Source organism: Pogona vitticeps, chromosome 8 (assembly GCF_051106095.1).
Source record: "Pogona vitticeps strain Pit_001003342236 chromosome 8, PviZW2.1, whole genome shotgun sequence".
Taxonomy (NCBI): Eukaryota; Metazoa; Chordata; class Lepidosauria; order Squamata; family Agamidae; genus Pogona; species Pogona vitticeps.
The window spans coordinates 25966866-25984542 of NC_135790.1; the positions used below are offsets into that span (position 1 = coordinate 25966866).

Here is a 17677-nt window from a genome sequence, read left to right on the forward strand (position 1 = left end):
TAGGCTGGTTCCATTCACATCGCATATGCTTCCTCCAGGATTCTGAGATTTCAGGAGACCTGGGTTCAAATCCCCACTCAGCCATGGAAACACACAGGGAATGGTGGGGAGTGGTGAAATCACCCCTAAAATATCTCAAATAGCTTGGAAACACGAAAGAAGTGGCCATAAGTTGGAGGCAACTTGATGGCACCTTACAAAGTCCAAAAAAAAAAAAAAAAAAAGAAAAAAAAAGAAAAGAAAAAAAAAGGAAAAAAAGGTGACTTTCTCATGTTATAGGTGTATCTATTACTGTCTTTTGAGTGGTTTGGTTGCAGGTTCATACCGTGTGTATCTTCTTCTCCAAATAGCCATGGTAGGTTTCTGCCCTGAAGGATCCATGTCACCCAATCAAGATGACAAGTGGACATGAAGGCAGACCACCCTGGAAACGTTCATCATTTTGAACAGGCCTCCCTTTCCGACAAATGAAGGCACTACCTCTTGGTTACTGTACACCATCTGCCGGATGCTAAAACAACCGTCCAGCTTTACACCTAGAGCGAAACTAATTTGCCAGCTTTGGCTCAGTTTAGGGGAACCCTCAGGGGGGTGGCCCCCATGTGTGTTTAGATTTGTGAGCAGATGCATCCCTGTGGTTGGCAGCTAGGAAAAAACACATTTCTGGGCGAAAGGGAGCACATCACAAATGTGGTCCACAGCATCTGAGAGTGAAGAGACCTTTTAGGCACCGGAAAGAGAAAGTCTTGAGACTTGGCAAGCAACGGTAATGGTGTGGCGAACACATGCGCCCAGGCAGCCCTGAGCAAATGGAGGATCCATCACAGTCTTTGCAGGAGCAGCGGATGGTTGGGAGGGTAGAAGGCACAGCAGCTGATCGGGGAGCAGAGTAAGAGGGGCAGCCACCTATGACTAGGTACCGATGGCCTCTCCCTCACCCCATCCCATGGATAAGGCACACTCAGAGAGTGAGGGGTTGGGTTATGCGATAGGGGAACATAGGGGTGACCCTCTGGTATGAAGGCAGACAGGACCCTCCAGTGCCTGCGGTGGAGCAGCAGCCCATCTGCCCTAAGGAACCAGCGGCCACTGGGTTTTTAGTCTCTTTCAACAGTTCTTTTGGTATCCAGTGAGGCTAGGATTTGAGGAGACATCAACCGCTTGTTGAAGGCTACCTCTATCCTTGCGTCAGACAGTCGCCTGAGCCACCATCTCCAGAGAAGTAGGTTCCTAAGAAGTCGTTCAGGCTCCCTTTTGTTTTCTTTTCTTTTTCTTAGCAGGAAACAGTGAACCTGCTTGCTCTTTGGGGGGAAGCGTTTCAGTGGTGGAGGTAGGTGGGCTGGTTCCAGCGATACCACGATCTGCTCGGAGAAAGGACAACAAGAACAGAGGCCGTTGGTTAAATTAGATCCTCTGGAGGATCTCTCAATATCCATCTAAGACACTACGCCGATCGTATGTTATAGATAACCCCCCAACCCACCCCCCACCGCACTCTGTTAGATGACCAAGGAGGTGCACCAGGTTTGGATAAATGCCCAATTACTGATGATATCAAATTGATTAGAGCTGATTCGTATGAAATCATGTCTGAGGCAGAATGCCGTGAGATGTGCAAGTACATCGACTATTGAACAGTAATGTAACGTACTAATGTTAGGAAAGAAACCACTAATAGGAACGATTAAATACCATTCTTTCCCTGGAGAAGGCCAATGGACTAAAGGAGGGACAATGAATTATTTGCTCATCGAGATGCACTACAAAAGGTCAAAAGGCCAGGCGGCACAGTCGGACACAAGAAGTGTTGAATTAAAGGTACCCCAGTGCTAAAGTTCCCAATGGCCCATTGGATGCAAGTCCACATTGAACCAGCTATACCTTAAGTACAGTGAAAATGCAATTGCAGTTTTAATCACCTAATCGCCATAGCCAAGAAACAGCTCCAGACAAACTTAGATACAGAACCACTGTTCTGTTTTGAAAGAGTCTTAAAAAGATGCCTAAATTAAATAAAGAAACAAATAAAGAAACATACTGGAATGCTATGGACTATTGTCCTCATCTGAATTTTCTGCATAATGGCCAAAGGATGTCAATCTCCAAGAAAAGGGCCTGTAGGGAAGCAGCCTGCCCCCCAAGATTGCTTGTTGCCTCTTTTTATGTCAAATGTTGCAATGGTAATCTATCCCAGTATAATACCGTACTGATTGCTTTCCAGCAAGCCTCAAATTTGAAAGAATACTAATTTAACGGGACTGCACATTTCAGAACTCAGAAAAATTACAATTTTCTTGCATTTCCAATTCTAGAACTCCTGAACCACCAGGGGTTGAAGCCCTAAAAAGAAAATGTTCAAGCTCTGGAAAAGTTGGCATCACAAAGCACCCATATATTCCTGATCTGGAGATTTCCGTGGTGCTGAGACACCCTCTTATCTCCTGCCCTTTGTCTGGTGAACTCTCTGGCTCAGCTCCTTTTCCTCTCTATCCCTCTCTGTTCCCTCCCAGTTGGAGGCTACTTGCTTCCATCAAGCCTTACCCAGAAGAGTTGAAACTTGATGTATTGAAGGCTGCTTTGGAGTTGTTTTGGGACATTCCTGGGCTGCTGGCATGGAGTCCTGTGCTGGGGGATGAGGGTCTGCTGGAGCTGCCAGGGGAGCAGGAGGATGTTACTGTGCAGAGGGGAAAAAGGACAGAGAAGAACTCAGTGAAACACTCCGGTTTTCTACTACAGGCCAATAGCAACCTTGGGGGACTTTTGCACACAAAAAGAGGATTTGTTTCCCCTTTGCCATTTATTTATCATAACAAATTTATTTATTATCACTTGAGGTATGGTATGCCATTTGGGGAGATCTTTCCATTCACAGGCAAGGTTCAACCCACACCATACTTCAAGTGACTCCGTCTAACATGATCTAGGCTGATTTTCTTTCTCTTTCTCCAGTCTCCTCCTCTGTGCTTTGTCTAAGCCACTTGATGATCTTGAGAAATGGAAAGCTTCCTTACCACCTGCCTCTGAAGGGAAGAGTGGGAGGAAGTTTTCCTTTTCTTATTCTTTCAAAAATGTTGCTTACCGACACAACCCATCACTGATGCTTTGAAAGGGCTTTGAAAACAAAGCCCTATCAAAGCATTGCTGATGTGTTAGCAACAACTGAAGAGACATCAAAAGCTTCCTCTCTCTTCCCCTCCACAGGTGGGCAGGCAGGAAGTTTTCTATTGCTCAAGATTGTTAAGCAGCTTATGCAAAGGGACAGTTTAAGGCAGCAGCTTTGGTTCAATCCCAGCAATCACATGAGGTGGATCTGAACCAAGATGGAGTGATCCTACCCCACCCCCCACACACAAATAGGAACCCCTGACAGGGACTCCAAAAGCTCCAGATAGGCAGAGATCAGGTGTGGGCTGCTTCACTCTGGCACATCGTGATTGCAAGAGAAAGTAGAAAACTGTCCATGACACAGATCAAACCATGGGACAATCTGATTACACCCTTAGTCTATCCATTTAGCAGTAGCTGGGGGCAGACAGACAGATTGAGACTGTCCCTTTTGTGCTTCGGTGGCCACAAATGCTATGGCTGCTGTTTAACTCAACGAGATCCAATGAGCTGAGTACCACCATAGGGGGCTAGCTGGCTCCAATTATTTAACCATCCCAGCCATGTCCCCATTGTGAAGTCTGAGGCCAGGCGTTTGATCCCCAGTGCGACTTCCAGGAAAAGAGTCCACAGAGATCACCCAGAACATGTCTGGCACCTGGGATTCTATGATTTGCCACCTGCACAGAGTTGGGCCAGGTGCACAGTCCCACAGCACCACCTGGAGGAGGAACCGGCAAAGCACTTCTGAGAACTTTTATCAAAAAACCCCCAGGAGGTTTCTTGATAAATCAGAATCAGTCTTATGACACATACGGTAATTATTCTTATTTATGCATAAGACTGCTGTCACGACCCATCCGGGTAATCCTTGTCAGATTTTATTAGCTGCATATGCTTGTTTGCTTTGCACAATCGCCTTTAGTGATGCGATTTGAAACTTGGGTTGGCCAATCTGAAAAGCAGAACTGCATCTATTGACTTCAATGGCTATGGCTGTAGATTCTCCTCCAGAGCACCAGAGGTGGTGGTGGGGCAGTCATGAAGACCTCCTACATCTCAAAATTTGCCACTACAACAGGGGTGCTTTCGAAGTTGATTCTTGGTGCCTCTTCAGACGCAAGATCTGCCGAGGCCGGCTCATCTCCAAATCTGGAAGCACATGGCACCCAAGGAGAAACATGAAACCGGAAGGAGCGAGACGGACCTAGCCAGACCTACCTGCCCCATGCATCGTGCTGTGGACAGGTGTGACAGAGAGCGGACCCAAAGATCCTGAGGTAGAGACCTGGGAGAGGAGAAGAAACACACACACACACCAGGTGAGGAGCGCTTGAGGAGTGAATCCAAGGATTGGCTTGGTGTTTACACCACCAGGCGCATGGCTAGCTTTGGAGAATAACAAGGTCAGTCCCAGAAGCCATGGAGAAAAATCCTTTTTTTTTTTTTGCATGCCTCCTCAGATGTAAGTCCCATTGATCCAAGAAGATCCAAGGTTTGACGGATGGAAAATCCCCCCTAAGGAAGCAGGCAATGGATAGTGAAAGGCAAGTGCCAGTGGGAAACTGCAGATGGACAAGTGTTGCTCGAAAGCAGGGGTGCAGAAGGAAAAATATAAGATGTACACAAGGAAACAAACGTTGGCAAACAAGAAAAATTATACAAGGCACACACATAAATAGTCCGTAAATCCTGTGTGATTTAATATATGTATTAAAAATCACCCAGCACTATGTCTTATGGGCTGACCTCACTCTGATCTTCCCTTAGTGTCTTGGTGGTTGAAGAATACAGGGGAGACCTTGAGTTTTATTGGCAAGTTGCAGTGACCTCTCTCTCTTTCTCATTTGGCACCAGCAATTCTCTGCTTCTCAGGGCAAATCACTGAGAGTTGTTCAATCCTATGATGGCTAAATCCAGTACAAAGGATCAGTTGTGGGGTTGCTCTGCCCTGGTGGAGAGCCACGACTCCTTGCTGATCCCGATAGTGGGTCCCGGAGGACTCGGACACCCCCAGTTCTGTTCTTTTTTTGTGCACTTTGTTTGAAAAGGTTTAGGGACTGTTCAGCAGCTAGATACAGAGAGCCCAGAGTATGCCTTTGCAGGGAGAAAGGGGAAGGTTGAGTCACTAGAGGGTGCTCTCTTCATTTATTCAGGATCAGGACCCATGAGTCAGAAAGAAGGTGCTCTCCCCATTCTGACTCAGTTCCATACTGGAGCCTGCATGGCGGGGGGGGGGGCTATTCATTGGGAAAAGGCAACAGTATCGCCCCTGAAGCATACTGGGAAATTGCATCATCTTCTGTTGAGTGATGCTCTGTCACAGTTTCAGTTGGATACCAGACTTTAAAAAACAACAACAACAGGGTTGTCATCAACTTAATACAGCATTTCTGTAGGATTTGTATTTTTCTTGCGGAAGGAGGTGGCCGAAACCTAGCTCCCAACCTTGTTGGGACAGGGCTGAGAGGCTTTCTGTATGTTTTTGGACTACAATTCCCATGCACCACAACTAGCTTGTAGTTGAAAGATGTCACTTAGGCCCCTCCTTATTTGTTCCATCTTTGGCGATGGCCCAACACAGGGAGAAAGAGCCATGGCCAATGAGCCCCTTCTGGATGTTCACCTCTTACCAGTCTGGAGTTGTAGAGGGGTGTTTTGATGGGCGAGGGTACTGGGCAGCTGATGCGCTTCTCTTTCTGGCGTCGGTTGCAGAACCAAACCCGGACCACTTCCTTCTCCATGGACAGCTGTTCTGCAATCATGGAGATCTCCTCCGAGCTGGGCTTGGGGTTCTGCAAAAGGGGAAGAGTCGAGAGGAGTAAAACCGAGCTCAACAGCAAGGCCAGCTGGAAGGCTGCAAGGAGCGGATGGGGATCTTCAACTTCCCCATAACATGTGGGGCTCATGAGAATGGATCAGGAAGTCAGGCTAGGAGGACAGATGCAGGGTGCCCATCATTGCCTGCTGTTTACTTGACACCCCCACATTTTGACTCTCCACGTGGATTGTTTTCCTTACTTCTTGGAACCGTTTCTCCAACGTGGAGCGAATGTTGGTCTCGATGCTGGTGCGTTTCTTCCTCTTACGCCCGAACATCTCATTCACCACCGGGTAGGATTGGGGGCTGCTTACAGACGAGTCCAAAGGAGAAGATTCTGTGGGGTAAGAAGAAAGCCAGTGGAGGGGGAAACATGAATTCAAGGAGGGTGCTTTGATTTGGGCAAGGATTAGGGTAGCATTGTATGGATGGTGAGAACCGCCACACAGAAACCATCAGCGCAAAGTTTGGCACATTTATGGGAACAAATATTGTATAAGCCCAAGTTGAAAAAGACAGAAAGAGAGACAAGTACAGAGGGAATCTTTTATTCTGAAAACCCAACTCTTACCTGCATCACCTAGCCATTTTTCCAGCAGTGGTTTCAGCTTGCACATGTTTTTGAAGCTGAGATTGAGGGCTTCAAAGCGAGAGATTGTGGTCTGGCTGAAGTCATTTCCGTAGAGTTTTCCCATAGCGAGACCCACATCACCCTACGGGAGGCAGAAAGGGTCACCAAATTTTGAAGAGGAAAGGGAAGACCTCCTCTGATCTCTTGAGAAAAAAAAAACCCTACTGTTACCTAACCCAGATTCCAACCCCACCCACAAAAGTAGCTCTCCGTACCTGTGTAAACCCAAGTTTGATCCTCCTCTGCTTGAATGTCTTGGCAAATTTTTCTAACTCCTCAAGGTCATTGGCTTCATCTGTGGCCATGGAGGACGGCAAGTGTTTGGCAACCTGTAAATGCTGGGGTACCTCCAAGTGGGGATCTAGTGGTGCACTGGGGTGCCCAGGACGTCCCACTGCCTGTTAAAAGAAGAGCAACCTCCATAGAGTAAGAAGCAACAGCAGCATCTCAACTCCTCACTCGAGTTGTAAGGAACCAAAAGCTAGCATTCAGCAGACATTCTCAACAGTCTGCATGAATGACTCCATAAAGGCTGTCTTCTCCCACACAGCTTGCCCTAAATTTTGTGGGGTTTTTTTGGGGGGGAGGGGACAGAGTCTCTGTCTCATCCATCCATCCATCCATCCATCCATCCATCCATCCATCCATCCATCCATCCATCCATCCATCCATCCATCCATCCATCCATCCATCCATCCATCCATCCATCCATCCATTTACTTACTTACTTACAGTACATCCATCCATCCATCCATCCATCCATCCATCCATCCATCCATCCATCCATCCATCCATCCATCCATCCATCCATCCATCCATCCATCCATCCATCTATTTACTTACTTACTTACTTACATACATACATACATACATACATACATACATACATACATACATACATACATACATACACACATACATACATACATACATACATACCATCTTTCAACTTACAATCATCAAAGACAATATTTAAAGTTGAAAACAATTAGTACAGTAATAACTGGTGTTATCATTAAAAGATGCCAATAAACTCCCAAGTGCTTGCCTTCTGGAGGCGAGAATGACATGTTCAACCTCCAACAACTATGCTGAGCATTTTGAATATTGGCTTCTGCTCCAGAGTAGGCTTGGATCTGCTGTGTTTGAGCACAATGGTCCAACTGAGAGACCGAGCAAGTGGTAATTACCTGAGATGCTAACCCGTGTCCATGCTGGGGAAGGAGGAGCCCATTCTGCTGCTGAGGGAAGGACAGGAGATTTGACTGCAGGGCTGAAAAACCAAGAAAGAGAAAGAGAGAGAGAGAGAGTCAAGGATGGTGTGGTGGAGAGACATCCATAAAGCCTTGCACACGATATAATAATAATCATATGACTTAGGGTGGACATCCTTTTCAGGGTCTTCCAGGTAGAGAGTACACAGAAGTGATTTACCTTTCCCTTCCTCTAGGGGTGCCCTAGGACCATGCTGCTTTTGCCCAAGGCTACACAGGCTGGCTCTTCTTGCAGGAGGCATGGTGGGGAATCGAACACACAACTGCTGACTATAATAGTACCCAATGACTTACTCACGGAATTAATTCATTTTACGAAACTGTAGCACAACCGGAGGGCAAGCTTCCATAATCAACTGATCCCATAAATCACAACCATGTCTGTTGCTAGTACTGGTTTCCTACTTGGTGCACATTCACCCAGTCCCTAAGGCCGCTTTCCTCCCTGATGTCCTCCGGACTTGTGAGGTCACAACTCTCTAGGTGACCAGGAAGGATAAGAACCATCGCTCTCCTGGTTGGGCAAAGCTGCTGCAAGGTAACTTCAGGTAAGCCCCATTATCAGCCATCTTCCTGATGTTTTGCTGAGACAGTGGAGCAGGAGTTGGCCTGGAGCGAAGAACCGCCAGAGAATTTCGCCTTTCCAAAACAGGATGGTGCAACAGCACCAGAAACTATATGCACATTAGCTTTATTAGATGACACCACCAAACAGACAACTTGGCTGCTATCCTTTTTTTTTTTTTTTCATTAGGCATTTCCAAACCGAGACACGGATTGCCTCCACCAGATAGGGAAGGATCGTCGCAACGCAAGGATATGCTGCGCAACAAGCCAAAGGCAAAGTGGGGTGACTTAAAATTAGCAGTCGTTACTGCCAGGTCTTCAGAAGCGGAGCGAACATGATGCCGCCCATGTTCCCGATTTGCATGACAAAAGTGCGAAACCAAAAACCAAACCCCATTTAAATCACACGGCTTTTGAAAATAACCCCCCTCATACACAAACCTTTGTCTTATCCTTTCGTACCCTCCTCCCCTCCCCTTCGCCATCACTACAGCAACAGTGATGGTTGCTGCTGATGTTACAGTGATTGTCTCTGCAAACATTTGAAAAGAAGGTTTTAAAACGCCTCTGCTGCCGTTCATGACCTCAAAGCACCAGGCAGTACGGCAGACCTGGGCAAAGTGTGGCCCGAGGGCCACATACGGCCCGTGAGGCACTCCTGTCCAGCCCGCGAACAGTTTTAAACATCAAAACATTTATAGCTTTTTATCTAAAGTTGATCAGTTGCTTATCTTTAACATACCGCAAAAAAAAAAACCAAACTCTTTAGTATTTGTGAAGATTAACAAGTTTAAAATAAAAACAATCATAACATCACTCTTTCATTTTATTTTTAAGTAAAGTTGGTTCGGCCCCCCGAACACAGTTCAGATTTTTCATGTGCCCCCCCATAGAAATTAATTGCCCATCCCTGCAGTACGGTGACATTTAATTATGTACTGTCTGGCGTATGTATGCCATCCCTGTGAATGGAAGTTATTGTGCAGCTTGCAAGGCACTTAAAATACAATTATTTTATTTTATTTTATTTGCTACAGGCAATGCCATGTAGCAGACAGAGCAGATGGGCCTAGGAGATCGTGGGTCAAGCCTTTGTTGAGCCATGGCAGTCACTGGGGGACCTTGAGCTAGTTCCTCTTGCAGCCTGCCATAGGGATTGATCCTGTGACGGTCAAGGGGCAAGGATGAGCCCCATCAATGCCTTCTTTCTTTCATTTATTTATTTATTTATTTAATTTCTTGAACTTGTATGCCACCCATCTAGATATGGTCTACTCTGGGCGGCTCACAGAACACAAAGTGAAACAATAGAAACAAATTAGCAGTTAACAACACATAGATAGTAATTCAAGATGGAGAGAATAAAAAGAAAGTCAAATAATGCCCGGAGGGAAGGCCTGTCTGAACAACCAGGTCTTAAGTTGGTTTTCAAAAATGCCCAGCGAGGGAGCCAAATGGATCTCGGAGGGGAGTTTGTTCCAGAGATAGGGAGCCACAGCCGAGAAGCCCGGTGTCTCGTTCTTTCTTTCTGGACCTCCATCGGCATTAAGCTCCTCAGTTGCCCCTCCTGACTAGAGCGGGTGATATGAGCAGATCTAGGTGGGAGGAGGCGTTCCACCAAGTATCGAGGTCCTAAACCGTTTAGGGCTTTGTATGTAATCATTAATACTTTGAAATCAACGCGGAACCGAACGGGCAGCCAATGCAAAGCAGCCAGGGTGGGAGCGATGTGTTGGTGTTTCCTCACCCCGCTAAGGAGTCTGGTTGCCGTATTCTGCACCATTTGGAGTTTCCGCATCAATCTCAAAGGTAGCCCCACACAGAGCACATTGCAGTGGTCTAATCTCGAGATTACGAGCGCATGGACCAGAGTGGTGAGCGACCCAACATCAAGATAGGGATGCAGCTGGGCAATCCGCCAACGTTGGAAATAGGTGGAGCGGACCACTGACGCCACCTTTCTGACAGCAGGAAAGATGGATTACACACATCACTAGAACATAAATGATAATGAATTATCCAGCAAGAGGTATTGCACATGGACAAAGGTATATGAACATTCCCACCCAGATCTCAGAGGTTCAAGGGGCTGGTTTGAATATGCACTACAGAGTTAAAGCAGTTCGGCACCACTTTTAATTTCCATGGCTCCCTGCTAAGGGGTCCGGGGTTTTGTAGTTTGGGGAAGGTGTCCCTGATCTTTTGCTAGAGTTCAAGGACCACACGAGAGCTCTTGAACAGAGAATACTAATTCCTTCAGCAAGCTATGAACCTCAGGATTCACTAGGATGGAATCATGATAATTGAAGCAGCCTCAGACTGCTAGAACTCTGTTGTTTGATTATGTTCTGGGTCTCATGTCCAGGGCAGATTCCAGGACAGGTGGCTCTAGCTAATGCCAAATACAGAGATGGGGAAAGCTTGGATATTTTTTTTTGACGGCCACTTCCAGCATAAGGAGTTGAAAGTTGGGAGTCCCCCAAGATAGTATTTGGCATGCTAAGAATCTCCCCCAAGGCTGTCGTTTTTTGCAATTTTGGCTCTTGTTGGCAGTGGCATGAAACACTGGGTGACCAAACATGGTGACAATCTCCACCTACTTCTTCCAGATGTTCTAGTCTTCCTTCTGGTTCCCAACTTTTGGGCCAGAGCAAAGCTTTGAAGCAGAACAACCTCAGTCTAGAGATGGCTGCTGGGCCATCCAGATGTGCACCCCCAAATCGGGCAACAGGTGGCCCTCCAGATGTGACTAGACTGCAACTCCCATCCTCTCTCGCAGCCTAAGGACTGGTGGGAGTTTCTGGAGGAATATAAGCTGCCCGTCCCTGAGCCGATTTCTCATAGCATGGGGCTTCTTTCTCCAAATTGACACAGACGTGAAGATACACATCTGGTTGGGAGAGCATCTCTTCATTCAAGGAATCAGGAGCTCTGGATCGGGAGAGGGAGCCAAGAGGAAGGTTCCTCGGTTCAAACATTGCTGAGAGCGCCAACAGAGACAAAGGTGTGGCCTAGTCCTGTCATTGAGGAGATTGAGTCACTACCCTGTCATCTTTGTGCAGCCTTCTTGATTTCCTGATGCTACACATCAGCTGTGTAACCCCGATTCTCTCCGACTACCTCAGCAATACCCTAGTATCACCCCTTAAGTCATGTCTCCGGAGGAAGCAAAACAAAACAAAACTGATGAAACCACAGGGCCTGGGTTGGCTATTGTCTCATCAACTAGGCACCTTGCAAATGAGTGCCGTGTATGTCAAGTGTAATTAAAACGCGCAAGCCAGGAGTGTAGTCTTGCAGAACCCAGAGACGGTTTAATATCTTAACGAGGCTGTGCAAGATAAGATCTAAATGAGCCAGACAAATTAGGCAAATGGCTTTGTGATGTAGCTGCAAAGTTGGTGGTGCTGATGGTGGGGATGCTGGATTTGAGCACGGGAGCATCTCCTGTGGGAGGCAGCAGTGGAGAGAAGTATGTGTGCACGCATGAATATATTCATGTTGCCCAAATTAATTCTGAAAGGAATGGCTTGACAAGAGGAGGCTTAAGGAAACCACATGGATGTGGCCCCGGGAATAACAGACACTGGAATCTAAACCTTGAGTCTGCAGCCATTCACTTCCCCAAAGTCATATGAAATACAAATGGGGGTGGGGGGAAGGAGAGACAGTTTGTGCTGCAGTAAAGATGTAGTAACCCTATTTAAAAGACAGGAACTGTTTCAGAAGCTGGAACAGCACAAGGGTGTGAGCAGCTAGTTGCAGAGCCCAGGGGTGGCTGTTTCAATCCCTGCTGTGACTTTTGGGAGAACAGCTAGCCAAGATGACCTGGAGCATGCATGGCGGATGGAATTAAAGGCCTAAGAATGAATACAGTGGACCCTTGACTTATGGAATAAATCAGTATTGGAACAGTGGCTGCAGGTTGAAAAGACAGTCTGTAGGTCGAGGCTCCATTGACCTACAATGCATTGAAAACCGATTAATCCCGTAACCGGCCATTTTTGTTCCATTTTGGTTTTTTTTGCCCGGTTTGTAGGTCTATTCTCCGGCTGCTGCAAGTTGAACCAAAATTTTGCAGCTAAAAAAGTCTGTAACTCGAAAAGTCTATAAGTCGAGCTGTCTGTAAGTCCACTGTAGTTGGTAAACCACTTCGCCATAAGTCAATGGGATAGCATATACTGTACTGTAATTATTATGGACTATTTCAGATACTGCATTTGTACATATAAATTGGCCATGGAAATTTTATGCATGTCTCTTCCTTCCTTTCTCTCTTTCTTTTCAGTTTTTGATGAAGCACTCCTTTTTTTGTAGCATTATACAAAAGGCCAACTTACTGTAGCATCAGATTCAACCATTATATCGGAAGTGGTTGGAAACCTTGTATATGATTTTATATAGTACCTCTTGATTGCACTGAGTTCCCATATTGGATGTGAATGATTGAGGAATGAAACGAAAAAAAAAGAGTAGCTAGCAATACTTTGAGAGACACTCATCCTTGGTTCCTTCTGCCCACCAGAAATCCATCCTATTTCCTCACTGGAGTTATATGCATTGCGATTCTACACTATCTTCATTTCTCAACATCTCTGGATTTTTGACATGCAGACAATGTACCATAAATAATAAATATGATAAACGGATGCTTGCGGGCATATAGGTGTGCTTCTAGGACAGTGGTTCTCAAATTTGGCCTCCCGGATGTTCTTGGACTACAACTCCCAGAATTCCTGGCCAGCACAGCAAGTGGCAAAGGCTTTTGGGAATTGTAGTCCAAGAACATCTGGGCGCCCAAGGTTGTTGATAGCCATGTTGGAAGTTGTTTTTCTCAAGTGAGGAGAGCAGGACACAAGTTTCTAAAGTTACTAAAAATTGAGGATGTAGACTTTGGAAGGCTGCAGCCACTTCAGGTAGACAATGCTACTCATTGGTCAGACTTCAGGAGATCTGCATAAGCTTACACACAGCAATGGACATCAATATATAGGTATGGATGGATGTTTACCCTACCTTGCTGCCCAGCTGGGCCCTGAGAAAGCAGGAAGAGAGGGACGGATTGCATATGACCCGGAACCTGTACAAGCTGTTGCAAAGTGTGAAGGGAATTCATGTCCTGGAGAAAGAGAAGAAAGCAAGTCAGATACAATAGAAGATCTCCAGACAGTTTTGCACTCACTCCACCTCTGCTGTAGACCTCCCCCAAAGTGATTTCTCTAAGTTTTGGCTCGATTTCTTGAGGGTTGGTGGTTTAAGGCAGGGGGGGTCCAAAATGGTGCCTCCTGCTGGCCCAACCCAGTTCAGGCTGCATTTGGGAAGCCCATCAAGCCAGCTGAGTCTTCACAGAAACTCTGAACCCATAGAATGTCCCCCAGAGAGTCAACACCTCCCTTCATATAGAAAGCCCTTCATATATCATATACTCGTGTGGAACCTTCCCTTGACAGGCTAGCTTTGTATGCCTAGGTAGGGAGAGCTTTCTTATAATGTGAGGGATCAATCAAAGAAGGGCAGGTCCATAGCTCAGATGAAGGTAAATTAATCTACCTATAAAATTGCAATTAACTAGAGAGTAAACATGTCAGTGCCCAGGTCTGGAAAAATATTCTGCCAGCTCAGCACTGTTGCTGCAGATTTACTGCTATTAATTTCAGACAGCATGAAATAACACACACACACACATGCACGCACACACACACACCTATGTTGCTACAGCTGAAATTAACAGACTTCAGAAGGGCTCTGGCTCAATGGTGGGAATCCGTTTTTGGAACACACAGAACGTAACACAGTCTTTAGCCTATCTAGGTACAGCTGAAGAAGTGTCCTGTCTCAGCCTTTGGAGAGGAAGACCCAGTAAGGAGACAACCCTCCACGAAATGGGTCAGTAAATTGACCTCTATAGGACAATCACCTCTTGTCCTTCACTCCCAAATGCTCTGCCCTTGGCTTATAACCTGCAACACCATAGTCCTGGAAACAGAGGCATTACATGCAGGTCTCCAGTTATGTAGCCTAGCTCACAACAACGTTCTCCTAATTGTGTAAAGCCCCTCTATTGAAAATGTTTTTGTGACATGCAAGCCACGGCTTAACGCAGCAACAACAGAACACTTGTGAACACACCACACTTTGAAGGAATGATTTGGTCCATGAAGAATGACAATTTTAGGGGAGCGGGAGGACACTTTGATGAGATCTGGGTTCCATGTGGGATTTACTACATATGTATATCACTGTTTGGAATTGCATCTTCCAGCCAATGGAAGTGACGACCGGTATTTTCCGGTGGTTTCCCACTGACAAAACCTAAATCTGCTGAAATGTTGTTAAGGTGGCTGCACAGAGCACCTTCAGCTTGTACCTCTAGACCAGTGGTTCCCAACCTTGGGTAAACCAGGTGTTCTTGGACTACAACCACCAGATGCCTTCACCACTATCTGTGATGGCCAGGGTCTCGGGGAGATGTTGTCCAAGAACATCTGGGGACCCACGTTTGGGTCATACAAATTTTGATCAGCATGTGCCTGTATGGAGTGTCAAATTCCTTACCCCTGCAATTTGCCCTCCTGGCATCATAGATGGCCCTTGCGCTAAATGGCTCAGTCGAGAAGGGTTGGCTGCCTGTAAAGAGTCACTGAGGTCTTCTGTTTTAATCTGCAAGGAAAGGCAGAACAAGTAACCACATTGCAGCCACAAAGGAGGAATTGGCAATCAAAACCCATGGGAATAACTATTATGCACACCCCCAATAGGTATATGTATGTCCCTCTCCAACTTGAGAACCCTCCATGTATCTGGACTAATGGCTTCCAGTTCAAGAAGTCTCTGCTGAATAATGATGCTTAATTTTTTGAGGTGCTATAAGATTCCTCGTTGTCTTTGCCACAGTAGACAAACACACCCCTCTGGAAACTGGGGGCTGGGGGAGACATATTTTGGACAGAGAACCTGGATTTTCCCCAAACATCTGGAAGGCACCAGCTTATGGAAGGCTCATCCAAGTTATTTTGATTTAGGTTGCTCGACATTGACAACCACATCCAACCCAGTTGTTCCTTTAGGTTTGGCTGTGAGCCTGCCCATCGTGCCAACTGGCACAGAGACCCTACACGTGAGTAGGCCAGCACACATTCTAAAAAGCTTTCCATGTTTTGCCTAGCACTGAAATTGGTGCCACACAAAAGTGCCTGCTTTCTCCACCTCTGGCTCCCTCAGGTGGTTGAAGGAAGTGATCAAATAAAGTTGAAGATATTAGAAGATGTTTCAAAACCAGCCAGCAGTTCCGCTGCCAAAGATAAACTGGGCTGACCTAACCTGGCAAAGACCATCTAAGAGCCACACTAATGCACCATGAACTTCTTGGTGGTAGAATGTATTCAGAGAAAGAATAAGAGAAAAGCTGGAATAAACAACAAAATCACTGAATTTGGAGAAGGACTGAGAGTAGCTAGATTGAAGCTCATGAGCAAGAAACTCCCAGCCAGCCAGCCAGCCAGCCAACCAACCAACGAACCAACGAACGAAATGAACGAACGAATGAATGAACGAACCAACGAACCAACCAACCAAACCAACCAACCAACCAACCAACCAACCAACCAACCAACCAACCAACCAACCAACCAACCAACCAACCAACCAACCAACCAACCAACCAACCAACCAACCAACCAACCAACCAACCAACCAACCAACCAGCCAGCCAGCCAGCCAGCCAGCCAGCCAGCCAGCCAGCCAGCCAGCCAGCCAACCAGCCAGCCACAGAATCCTGAAAAATACAGCTCATGAAGGAATTATATAATGAACATCTCCGACATCTTACGTCTTTGACGGTAATAGTGACTAATGATCATTTACTCTCTTGGCAAGAGAACAGAGCCGAACTGAAATCTGCAAATCGCTTGCTTGGGGCAAGAAGATCAGTGGTGTTTCTCAAGCCCTTCCCCCACCTCAAACTTTCATTCATTTGCCAAAAATCACAATTTTGTTGGGAGAATTAAAAAAATAAATAAAACAGCTCTGCACTCTCAAGAACCCACCATGACTAACTTTGCATTTCAAAACTTTCTCTAGAAGGAAGACATTGTTCGGAGACTCTACCTGGACAGCCACATGACCTTGCTTGCAGGAAAGGACGAGTGCAACATCACTCCGCCACAAGGTCTTTAGTTTAGGTGTGTGTATATGTGTGTGTGTAAGGGAGACTTGCATGTGACCAACAGCCTGCTAGAGGTGTGTAAAATTATACTGTACATGATGTGGAGGAGACAAGAGTGGTTGCATTGTTCTTAGCAGATAAAATTGGCATCTGAGTTCATACGCAGAGGTGGAGAGGAAAAAAAAGGATGGATTTCTTCACGCTAAGGGTGCAACTTCACTGGCCCTATTGGTGCAGGCTGGTGTGGTCTAAAAAGGATCACCTGAAGTTGTGGGAGAATCAATATGCCCTCACCTCCAAATGGGATATCAGCCACAAGAGACCATCCAGCTCCTTCCACTGTCCATCAAACACTTTCCCTGCTCCATCACTGATGCACTGAATCACTTAGATTAAATTGATTATTTAATTACCGTATTTTTCGCACCATAAGACACACTTTTTTCCCAAAAAAACATTGGGGAAAAAGTGTATGCGTCTTATGGAGCGAAATTCCCAGATTATTTTTTCCTGTTTTCTTCGCCTAAAAATTTGGTGCGTCTTATGGAGAGGTGCGTCTTATGGAGCGAAAAATACAGTATTTTCAGGAGAAGAAACTCCCAATCATCATGGTCAATGCTGTATTCTACAAAAGATAACTTTTCCAAGCTTCTCACGGCAGACAGCTGTTGCTAAACTCTGCTCTTCCAATTTGTCTATGTTCTTAAAAAAGAAAAGCCAACCGTTGTGTATGCATGTTTGCTCTAGATGCAATGAACTAAATAAATGAGAAAGCTTCTCCCTTTATTTATTTAACCAAAATTCTACAATAAGTTAAACCACAAATATTGGTGGTAACATTTAGGTAAAAGCCTGGTGTATTCATGACAGGTGACAGAGGTATTACATGTGAAGTTATGTCGGCCTCTCCCACAACATCATTTCACTAAGTGGGCTAAAGTTCCAGTACGGAACCAAGACTGAGTTTTTTCAAGTTACTAGACCTTAATGTCTTTGGTTTCAAGACCCAGATAATCATTCACGGGGGGCTCTTCGGCTGGTTTCTGATATATTCACTTTAGGCAGCCGGTTCCTAATAACTCTGTACAGAAACGCTACACAATTGTAAAGAGGTG

At 45.9% G+C, this 17677-nt stretch overlaps 1 protein-coding gene across 1 annotated transcript in view; it reads right to left on the reverse strand.

The window, feature by feature from the left end:
* Positions 1-1175: 1175 nt before the first annotated feature.
* POU2F3 (POU class 2 homeobox 3) overlaps positions 1176-17677 on the reverse strand; it is a 55726-nt gene continuing 39224 nt past the window's right edge. The window contains 10 exon segments of the mRNA XM_078379651.1: positions 1176-1361; positions 2542-2674; positions 4327-4393; positions 5739-5900; positions 6127-6263; positions 6498-6639; positions 6773-6955; positions 7748-7830; positions 13415-13517; positions 14954-15058. Coding sequence (XP_078235777.1) covers positions 1319-1361; positions 2542-2674; positions 4327-4393; positions 5739-5900; positions 6127-6263; positions 6498-6639; positions 6773-6955; positions 7748-7830; positions 13415-13517; positions 14954-15058 — 1158 coding nt within the window. The 3' untranslated portion in view covers positions 1176-1318.